Source organism: Hylobates moloch, unplaced genomic scaffold, assembly GCF_009828535.3.
Source record: "Hylobates moloch isolate HMO894 unplaced genomic scaffold, HMol_V3 SCAFFOLD_5, whole genome shotgun sequence".
Classification (NCBI taxonomy): Eukaryota; Metazoa; Chordata; class Mammalia; order Primates; family Hylobatidae; genus Hylobates; species Hylobates moloch.
The window spans coordinates 75,756,409-75,768,342 of NW_026652280.1; the positions used below are offsets into that span (position 1 = coordinate 75,756,409).

General features: G+C 40.2%; 1 protein-coding gene across 1 annotated transcript; it reads left to right on the plus strand.

The window, feature by feature from the left end:
• The first annotated feature begins 1,105 nt into the window (after positions 1 to 1,105).
• Positions 1,106 to 2,035, plus strand: LOC116468188 (olfactory receptor 5AK2). Its single transcript, XM_032151792.2, has one exon. The coding sequence runs from the start codon at positions 1,106 to 1,108 to the stop codon at positions 2,033 to 2,035; it is 930 nt and encodes a 309-aa protein (XP_032007683.1).
• Positions 2,036 to 11,934: the final 9,899 nt, after the last annotated feature.

The following is an 11,934-nucleotide window of genomic DNA, read 5'->3' on the forward strand; positions in this document are numbered from 1 at the left end:
TAAAAATGTTTAGGCAGTTGGCCATTTTCTTTGTAGCACTCATTTGATTAGAAAACACCTTCAACATAGATGAAATAAAATATTTCATATTGAATCAACCAACCACTAACTCAATATAAACATAGAAATGTATAAATTCTGCATGAAATTGGGGGTGGGGGCTTGTACTACTTTTGTTAGCTCCTGAAAATCATCCCCACAATTTCATATTATTTTATTTCAATCCAGATGATTAAAGTCAAATTGATAGATGAATGTCATTATTCTATCAAAATTCTAGCTTAAGTAGACCTCTGGCCTATTCTACCTTCCTCTAATAAGGATTTATCCCAATAAAAGGAACACTCCTTGAAAGAACTGTATTTCTTTCATTTTACAGAAAATTTACCCTAGGAAGAAACTTATACGAACTTACTATACTTCAGTCCTTGTTAGATGTTAAAATGAAGAGAATTGTTTCTTGTTCCTCAACTACAAAATTGAAAAAAAAATGTAATAGAAAATGTAAGGCTATTTCTCAGGCATCCATTACATAACGAGGTTATTTTGCTTGTAAAGAATATCACCTAGATGAGAGATGCATTCTAGGGATACTAATACAAAGACACGTTGAAGCCTTCAAACATATGTGAACCATGAACACATTTCAAAAAAATTCTCTCTAATTAATTCTACTAATTTCCAAAGCTGGAACCAAAATTAAAATGGCAAGTGGCTGTGAACAATTATAAGTTTCTAAAAAGGTAAAAAATTACATTTTAGAATTACTTTAAAAATATGGACAGCTGTTTAATATAGTGGAATATTGTTAATCTATGTTTCTAAGAACTACACACCTTAGGAGTTATGCTACTTCTAAGACAATCTCCTTCAATTGTGAAGATGAATCCATTTCATCTTATATCAAGTAAATCACTCTTTACTTGATGATTATAAATACTTTTTTAAATTTGAAAATGAATAGCACTATTGTGAGTATTTGTCGTAAAAATACAAATTGAAAAAAAGTGACTTGAAATACAGAGTCATTTCATTGCAAGAAATCTCAAAGATTTCCCTTCTTTTCTGGGTCCTTCTCTTGGTCATTTCCAGACTTTTAGTAGCCATGACACTAGGAAACAGCACTGAAGTGACTGAATTCTATCTTCTGGGATTTGGTGCCCAGCATGAGTTTTGGTGTATCCTCTTCATTGTATTCCTTCTCATCTATGTGACCTCCATAATGGGTAATACTGGAATAATCTTACTCATCAACACAGATTCCAGATTTCAAACACCCATGTACTTTTTTCTACAACATTTGGCTTTTGTTGATATCTGTTACACTTCTGCTATCACTCCCAAGATGCTCCAAAGTTTCACAAAAGAAAAGAATTTAATATCGTTTCAGGGCTGTGTGATACAATTATTGGTTTATGCAACAATGGCAACAAGTGACTGTTATCTCCTGGCTATGATGGCAGTGGATCATTATGTTGCCATCTGTAAGCCCCTTCACTATACTGTAATCATGTCCCGAACAGTCTGCATCCATTTGGTAGCTGGTTCATACATCATGGGCTCAATAAATGCCTCTGTACAAACAGGTTTTACATTTTCACCATCCTTCTGCAAGTCCAATAGCATCAATCACTTTTTCTGTGACGTTCCCCCTATTCTTGCTCTTTCATCCTCCAATATTGACATCAACATCATGCTACTTGTTGTCTTTGTGGGATTTAACTTGATGTTCACTGGGTTGGTCGTCATCTTTTCCTACATCTACATCATGGCCACCATCATGAAGATGTCTTCTACTGTAGGGAGAAAAAAATCCTTCTCAACATGTGCCTCCCACCTGACAGCAGTCACCATTTTCTATGGGGCCCTCTCTTACATGTATTTGCAGTCTCATTCTAATAATTCCAAGGAAAGTATGAAAGTGGCCTCTATATTTTATGGCACAGTTATTCCCATGTTAAATCCTTTAATCTATAGCTTGAGAAATAAGGAAGTAAAAGAAGCTTTAAAAGTGATAGGGAAAACGTTCTTTTAAATCAGCCCCAGTTGTTAACGTTCAGCTCAACAAATCATCCAATGTAGCTGTTCTGCCAAAATTTAATTTTTCTACAATAAGGAATATGTAGAAAGATGTCAAATTAATAATCTAACATCATCTCTAAAGGAATTTAAAATACAAGAGCCAACCAATCCCAAAGCTAACAGAAGAAAAAAATAACTAAAATCAGAACAGAACTGAACAAAATTGAGACGCAAATATTTACACGAAAATTTAATGAAACCAAAATTTGGTTTCTTGGAAGAATAAATAAGATTGGTAGGCTGCTAGCCAGATTCACAAAGAGAAAAGAGGGAATATCTAAATAAGCACAGCCAGAAAGAACAAAGGTGACATTACAACCAATCCCACAGAAATACAAAAAATACGTAGAGACTATTATGAACACCTCCATGCAAATAAACTGGAAAATATAGAGAAAAATGGATGAATTCCTGGGAACATACAGCCTCTCAAGATTTTATCAGAAAGACACTGAAACCCTGAGCCAACCAATACCAAGTTTTGAAATTGAATCTCTACTAAAAAAAACCTACCAACCAAAAAAAAAAAAAAAAGATCCCAGACCAGACAAATTTGCTGTCAAATTCTATCAGATGTAAAAAGAAGAGCTGGGGCCAATTCTAGTGAAACTATTTGAAAAAATTGAGGAGGAGGGACTCTTCTGCAACTCATTCTATGAAACTATTATCAGCCTGATACAAAAACCTGACAAAGACACAATGAAAAAAGAAAACTGCAAGTCAGTATTCCTGATAAACATAGATGCAAAACCATCAATGAAATACTAGCAAACCAAATTCAACAGCACATCAAAAAGTTAATTCACCATGATCAAGTAGGCTTCATTCTTTGGATGCAAGATTGGTTGAAAATGTGCAAATCACAAAATGTTATTCACTACCTAAACAGCATTTAAAACAAAAACGATATGTTCTCAATAGATGCAGAAAAAGCCTTCAATAAAATGTTACCTTCTTTTATAGTAAAAATTCTCAACAAAATAGGGATCAAAGCAACATACCTCAAAATAAATGCCAGCTATGCCAAATTCACAGCCCACATCATGAATGGGCAAAAACCGAAAGCATTCCCCTTTGAGAACTGGCACAAGACAAGGATGCCCACTCTCAGCACTGCTCTTCAAGATAGTTCCAGAAGTCCTAAGCAAACCAATGAGGTAAGAGAAAGAACCAAAAGGCACCCACATAGGAAAAGAAGAAGTCAAACTATCTCTTCTTGTGGACTATATGATTCTGTATCTAAATAACTCTAAAAACTCTGCCAAAAGGCTCCTGGAGCAATAAATAAATTTACTAAATTTTTAGGTAACAAAATCAAAGTACAAAAGTTAGTAGCACTTCTAAACAGCAATAATATTAAGCTGGGAGCCAAATCACAAATGCAATCCGATTTACAATAGCTATCAAAAATAATAAAAATATTAGGAAAACATCAGACCAATAAAATAAAATATCTCTACAAAGAGAGAATTACAAAACACTGTTCAGAGAAACCAGAGAGGACAAAAACAAATGGGAAAACAGTCCATGCTCATAGATTAGAATAATCAATATCATTAAAATGGCCAAACTGCCCCCAAGCAATCTACAAATTCAATGCTGTTCCTATCAACCATCAATGCCATTTTTCACAGAATTAGAAAAACTATTCTAAAATTCATATGAAACTGGAAAAGAGCCCAAATAGTGAAAGCAATCCTTAGCAAAAGAACAAAGCTGGAGGTATCACATTACCCGATGTCAAGACATACTATAGGGCTACAGTGGCAAAAAGAGTCTGGTACTATTACAAAAGCAGTGACATAGACTAGTGGAACAGAATAGAGAACGTAGAAAGAAAGCCACACACACACACACACACACACACACACACACACAGCTGTCTGATCTTTAACAAAGTCGACAAAATTAAGCAATGCAGAAAGAACTTCTATTCAATAAAGGGTGCTGGGATAATAGGCTACCAATATGCCAAATAAATGAAACTAGACGCCTACATTTTGCTATGCACAAAAACTAACTCAAGACGGATTAAAGATTTAAATGTGAGACCTCAAACTAAAAGAATCCTAGAAGAAAACTTGGGAAACATCATTCTGAACATCAGCCTTGGGAAATAATTTATGACTAAGTCCTCAAAAGCAATTGTGACAAAAACAAAATTGGACAAGTGTAACCTAATTCAATTAAACAGCTTCTGCATAGCAAAAGAAACAATCAAAAGCATGTACAGGAAACCTACAGAATGGGAGAAAATATTCACAAACTGTGTATCCAACAAATCTAATATCCAGAATGTATCTTAAACAACTCAACAAGCAAAAACAAATAACCCCATTAAAAAGTGAGCCAAGGATATCAACAGATACTTCTCAAAACAAGACATACAAGAAGCCAACAAACATATGAAAAAATGCTCAGCACTAATCATGAGAAAAATGCAAATCAAAACCACAGTGAGAAAGCCATCTCACACCAGCAAGAATGTCTATTATTAACAAGTCAAAAATTAATAGATGCTGGACAGGCTGTGGAGAAAAGGGAATGCTTATACACTGCTGGGGATGTAAACTCGTTTGGCCACTGTGGAAAGCAATCTGGAGATTTCTGAAATAACTTAAAACAGAACTATCATTTGACCTAGTAATCCCATAACTGGATAATATTTAAAAGAAAATAAAGTTTTCTACCAAAAAGACATAAGTGCTCATAAGTTCACCACATCACCGTTCATAACAGCAACAACATAGAATCAACCTAAGTGCCCATCAGTGGTGGATTGGATAAAGAAAACATGGTTGTATACACCATGGAATACCACACAGTCATAAAAATGAACAAATTCAAGTATTTTGTAGCTACATGGATACAGCTAGATGCCATTACCCTAAGTGAATTTACGTGGAAACAAAAAAGCAAATACCACATGTTATCATGTATAAGTAGGAGCTAAACACTAAATACACAGAGACACAAAGACAAGAACAATAGATACTGGGGACTACTAGGGGGAAGGAGAAACTGGGGTAAGGGTTAGAAACACTAACTGTTGGGTACTATTGTGTATTAGTACATTTTCATGCTGCTGATAAAGAGATACCCAAGACTGGGCAATTTACAAAAGAAAGACATTTATTGGACTTACAGTTTCACATGGCTGGGGAGGCCTCACAATTATGGCAGAAGGTTAAAGGTAGATATCACATGGTGGTAGACAATGGAAGAGAGCTTGTGCAAGGAGACCTCCATTTTTAAAAACATGAAGTCTCATGAGACTCATTCACTATCACAAGAACTGCATAGGAAAGACTTGCCCCTGTAATTCGCCCACCTCCCACCAGGTTTTATACATGACACATGGGAATAGTGGGAGTTACAATTCAAAATGAGATGTGGGTGGGGGCAGAGCCAAATCTTATCATTCCAAACCTGGCCCCTCCCAAACTTCATTTCCTCACATTTCAAAACCAATTATGCCTTCCCAACAGTTCTCCAAAGTCTTAACTCATTTCAGCATTAACTCAAAAAGTCCACAGTCCAACATCTCATCTGAAACAAGGCAAGTCCCTTCTGACTATGAGCCTTTAAAATCAAAAGCAAATTAGCTACTTCCTAGATAAAATGAGGATACAGGTGTTGGGTAAATTTACAGCCATTCCAAGTGGGAGAAAATGGCCAAAATAAACGGGTTACAAGCCCCATGCAAGTCTGAAATCCCACAGGGCAGTCAAATCTTAAAGCTCCAAAATGATCTCCTTTGACTCCATGTCTCACATCCAGGTCTTGGTGATGTAAGAGATGGGTTCCCATAGTCTTGGGCAGCTCTGCCACTGTGGCTTTGCAGGGTATATTCCCACTCCTGGCTGCTTTCACAAACAGACCTTGAGTGTCTGTGGGTTTTCCAGGTGCACAGTGCAAGCTGTCAGTGGATCTACCTTTCTGGGGTCTGGAGGATGGTGGCCCTCTTCCCACAGCTCCACTAGGTGGTGCTGCAGTAGAAATTCTGTGTGGGGACTCTGACCACACATTACTCTTCTGCAATGCCCTAGCAGAAGTTCTCTATGAGGGCCCCACTGCTGCAGCAAACTTCTGCCTGGGCATCCAGGCATTTCCATATATTCTCTGAAATCTAGGTGGAGGTTCTCAACCCTCAATTCTTGACTTGTGTGCACTCTCAGGCTCAACAGCTTGGAAGTTAAAGCTTCCAAGGCTTGGGGCTTCCATCCAAAAGTCTCTGACATGCCCTGGAGATATATTCCCCATTGTCTTGGTGAATAACACTCAAATCCTTGTTACTTATTCAAATTTCTGCAGCCAAATTTAATTCCTCCTCAAAAAATTGGATTTTCTTTTTTATCACATTATCAGGCTACATATTTTCCAAACTTTCATGCTTTGTTTCCCTTTTAAAATTGAATTTTTTTAACACCATGCAAGTCACATCTTGAATGCTTTGCTGCTTAGGAATTTCTTCCATTAGATATTCTAAATCATCTCTCTTGAGTTCAAAGTTCCACAAATCTCTAGGGCAGGGGCAAAATGTCACCAGTCTCCTTGCTAAAACATAACAAGAATCACCTTTGCTCCAGTTCCCAACAAGTTCCTCATCTCCAACTGAGACCAACTCAGCCTGAATTCTATTGTCCATATCATTATCAACATTTGGGGCTAAGCCATTCAATAAGTCTCTAGAGAGTTCCAAACCTTCCCACATTTTTCTATCTTCTTCTGGACCCTCCAAACTGTTTCAACCTCTGCCTGTTACCCGGCTCCAAAGTCAGTTCCACATTTTCAGGTATCTTTTCAGCAGCACCCCACTCCTGGTACCAATTTACTCTATTAGTCTGTTTTCATGCTGCTGACAAAAACATACCCGAGAGTGGGCAATTTACAAAAGAAAGAGCTTTATTGAACTTACAATTCCGCATGGCATGGGGAGGCCCCACAATCATGGTGGGTGATGAAAGGCACATCTCACATGGTGACAGACAAAAGAAGAGAGCTCCCATTTTTAAAACCATCAGATCTCATAAGACTCATTTGCTATCATGAGAACAGCACAGGAAAACCCCACCCCTGTAATTCAGTCACCTCCCACCAGGTTCCTCTCATGACATGTGGGAATAGTGGGAGTTACAATTCAAGATGAGATTTGGGTGGGGACACAACCAAACCATATCATATTAAAATAAGAGACTTCCCTGATCCTCCTCACAGGATGTGTGACAGGGGTGTGGCTTGCCTGTTTGGCTGCCACCAAGCAAGCCACCACTGCTCAAACCCCTGACAGGAGGGGGAGCATGCAGACGAGCAGTTGCAGGAGCCAGAATGAGTGCTTTGGGCTCCAGCCCCATGGTAGTGTCCAGGGGTAGGTGCCTGCGGCCCCAGTGTTACAATGCTCTTTTAGCCTTGCCATCTGCAGATGGCTTAAGTGTTAACCAGCTCAATGAATCCTCTGCCTATCCACAAGGGCAAAAGGCCAGTGTGACAGCTTTCTGCATCCCAAGCTCTTGTCCAGCATCCCAGAAGAATCAGATCACACATGAGCTTGAAGGGTGAATGTGTGGTTATTGAGGTGGTTCTCAGTGGGATGGATGGAGAATTGGAAGAGGGAAAGAGTAAGAGGATGACCTTCCCCTGGAGTTTTGGCCATACATCGGCCGAACTCCTCTTCGATTGCCCCTAGCTGAACTCCTCTTGGTGTTCAGTTATTCCTTTTCTTCTCTCTCTCTCTGCCACACCACTCTGCCATTTGTCTGCTTGTCTCCTTGTCTTGTCTCATCTGCTTCTGAAGCCTGGTGTTTGGGGTTTATATGGTTTCAGGATAAGGGGGGCATGGTGGGCCAAAAGGCAATTTTTTGGGTGCAAAAACAGAAATGCCTGTTCCTACTTAGGGCTGTGTGTCTCCAGGCTTGAGAGTTGGGCCTTTGCCAGGGAACTGCCCTCTTCTACCCAGTGTTTCCCTGTCTCCTGTCCATGTCATTTCCCCCTCTGAGTAGGCACATCTAACTGCTGTTAGAATATGGGCAGTGACCAATCTTAGCTACTTTTTGTTGACAGTGGGCATAGTTTTGGGGAAAATGGCAGTCAGATTCCTCCCAGAGGTCTAAGAGTCCCTGGCAAAGGGGAGCCATTGTCTGAGGGTCAGATTGCCTGACTGTTTGGCATTTGATGGCCTCTATGTGACAGAGAAAAAAAACAAGTTTTGTAAGGTTAAGTATGCATAGGTTAAATGTGTATTATACAAGGAAAGAATCTAGTGCCAAAGATTACAGAAATAAGAAGTGTACAGAATAAGAATAGTAATTATTCTAAAAACACTCTTGTGCCCCATGGTATAGAACAGAACAAAGGTAAGAACAGCAAGCATAGGCAACACTATAAGGAAGATATCCATGGAAGGTAAATTATTAACACTTATCTTTCATGATTTTTGGCTTGAGATCCCTGATCTCTTCACATTGGTACTTCGGGTGCTCTTCTGGGTCAACGGCGGTGACTCCATCAGCTTCCCAGGCCTTTACTCAGGTATAATGAATTCAAGAGTTTATTTCTGTGACTTTCACTGCCATAAGAGTAGAAAGAAGTAAAGTGTAAGGTCCCTCTCAACCTAGGCTTATAGAGGAAGAAAAGGAAGGAAATGCCTTTACTAGCACTAGGGCCCCTAAGTTAATAATGGAGGTGGCCCTGGTTCATAGGATTGGGCCTCCAACAATTGTTGCAGTTCCTGTTGGAAATGGGCCAACGAGGTTATGTATTTAATTAAATCAGAGGTTTCTTGGTCTAGAAGGAAATAATTGGTGAGAAAATGCTGTCCATACATCATTTCAAAGAGACTCAAACCCAGCTTTGAAGGAGTGTTTCTAATATGTAGCAGGGATAAGGGGAGAAGGGTAGTCCAGCAGAGACGAGTTTCCTGAGAGTTTCCTGAGGTACCTTTTGATAGTATCATTTGTCTTTTCTACCTTTCCTAAGGACTGTGGTCTCCAGGCACAAAAAAGATGGTACTGTATACCTAGTGCCTTTGAGACCACCTAGGTGACAGCCACCTTGAACAAGGAGCCATTATCACTCGGGAGGCACTTAGGGAGTCCAAAGTGAGGAATCGTCTCATTGATTAGTACTTTTATCACCTCAGAGGCTTTCTCTGTCCAACATGGAAATTTTTCTACCCAGTAATGAAAGCATCTATCCATACAAGGAGATACTGGATGCCTCTTGCTTTTGGCACATGGGTGAAATCCATTTGCCAAAAGGTAGCCTTTGTCCTCTGGGTTCCTGGGGGAAGAAGCCATCAATTAAGAGGATTGTTTTTAAAGCAGGTCTCACAAGCATTATCCACCTGTTTAATTGTTTGTATAAGGTTTTTGCCTGAGAACAATCTCTGAGACAGTTGATAAGGTTTATTCTTACCTAGGTGAAGGCCTGGTGAAGGCTTTTAAGAGTTTACCATTGGTTGGCAGCTGGTATATGAAGCTTGCCATTGTCTGATTGTAGCTATCCTGGGGACTGAAGGATGTTTCCCCAAGAGGTGGTCCATTCTATTTCCACAGGAGAATATCGAGGTTTTATTTCTCTTATGGGTCCCTCCCAGATCGGTGGGGCATCAAGTGGGTCAGAGACCTGGGCCCCCCTTACTGATGGATTTAGCTGCTTGGTCTGCCAGCCTATTTCTCTTGGCTATTTCATCCATCCCTCTTTGGTGGCCTCTACAATGTATTACTGCCACTTCCCATGGGAGGAAAGCGAGGAAGATAGTCTGTAAATTTCCTAATGGTATTTGGTGGGAGACCCATTAGCTGTAAGGAAGTTCCTCTCTTTCCAGATAGTGGCATGGGCGTGGAGGACAAGGAAAGCATACTTAGAATCTGTATAAATGTTAACTGTTTTTCCTTTGCTTGATTCAAGCACCCTTATGAAAGAAATTTGTTCAGCCAGTTCTGCACTTTTGCCAGAGGAGTAATGTGCACTCTCAACAATATCATTCAGAGTAACTATTGCATATCTTACTTTATGGGTTTCTTATTCTACAAAAGAACTCCCATCTGTAAAGAGAATCTAGTCTGAGATCTTGTCTGAGATCCTTAAGGTTCTCTCTGGATGCATAGGTTTGGGCTATTTGTTCACAGTCACGTTCGGGTCCCTCAGCTTCCTCTGGGAGGAAGGTGGCTGGGTTTAGGGAGGGACAGGTTTTTAATTGGACTGCAGATCCTTCTAATAACAGAGCTTGATACCCAAGGAGGCAGTTGTCTGATAGCCAGAGACTCCCCTTAAAAGATAGTAGTCCTGCCACATTATGTGAGGTATAGACAGTTAAATTATTCTCCATGGTTAACTTAGTAGCCTCTGGTACCAGCAAGGCCACTGCTGTGATTGCCCAGAGACAGGCTGGCCATCCTTTGGCTACCAAATCAAACTCCTTACTCAGGTAGCCTACAGGCTGCTGGGCTAGAACAAAGGCCTGTGTTAGAACTCCAACTGTCATTTCCTTTCTCTCTGACACAAAGATTAATTGCTTTTCCTATGGGGAGACTAAGGGCTGGTGCCTTAAGCAAGACTTGTTTTACTCAGTCAAAGGCCTTTCTAGCCTCTGATTCCCATATTAGAAAGTGAGGTTTAACTTCCTGAGTCTCCTTTCTTAGGTGTTATAAGGGACAAGCTATTTCACCATACCCAGGTATCCAGAGTCTGCAGAATCCTGTAATGCCTAAGAATCCCCTCAGTTGCTTGAGGGTTGCTGGGAGGGAAAACGGAAAATGGGTTTAATTTTCACTTCACCCAACACTCTTCTGCCCTCTGAGAACAGAAGGCTTAGGTACTTCACTGAAGTCTGACAGAGATGAGCTTTGGATTTTGAAACCTTATACCCTCTGTTAGCCAGAAAATTAAGAAAAGTCTTAGCGCCCTCCTGAGAGATTTCCTCAGTTGGAACACAGAGAAGAAGGTCATTGACATATTGTAAAACTTTAACCTAAGGATAAAGGACAGAGGATTATTGAGGCCTCTCAATAATCCCTGCCCAAACAAGTGGGGGATGTCTCAGAAGTTCTGAGGTAACACCATCCAGGGTGGTTTAGTTAGAGGGATCCTCAAATGCAAACAAATACTGAGAGTCAGAGGGTAATGGTATGCAGAAGAAGGCATCCCTTAGGTCCAGCACTGTGAACCATTTAGTTCCCTCAGATGTTTGAGCTAGCAGGGTATACAAATTGGGAACCACTGGGTGTATTGGAACCACAGCCTCATTAATGATATGGAGGTCCTGAACTAGTCCCCATTCCCCACTGGGTTTTTGTACCCCTCAATATTGGGGTATTGCAAGGGCCATTTCAGGATTTGAGAAGGGCTTGCCTCTTCAAGTTATCAATGATGGCTTCTAGTCCTTTCCTAACTTCTGGTTTCAGGGGATATTGTTTCTGGTTAGGAAAGGAGGTAAGATCCTTAAGATGGACCTGGACCAGTATGGTGGTTGTGGCTCTGCCAATTTTCCCTAGAGTTGCCCAAACTTTTGGTTTAAAATGGTCTCCACTAGGGGCAGACAAAGAGTTTGCCCAGGGGCCATCAGGATGGTGGTCCCCATATGAACCAGAATATCCCCATCCAACAGAGGATTTGGACTTTCCAGCATAATTAGAAAAGCATGGGTGAACCAAATGTCTCCCCAGCTACAACTAAGTGGTTGGGAAAAATATCAGGTTAAAGGCCTTCCTGAGATGTTCGTCATGGTCGTGCTAAGAGAGGAGAGAGGGCCCAGATTGGGGAAGAGAACTGAGAGACTAACCCCAGTGTCCAAAAGATGGTCTACTTTTTTTCCCCTTCAATTTCCAGAATTATCTGGGGTTCTCGGATGAT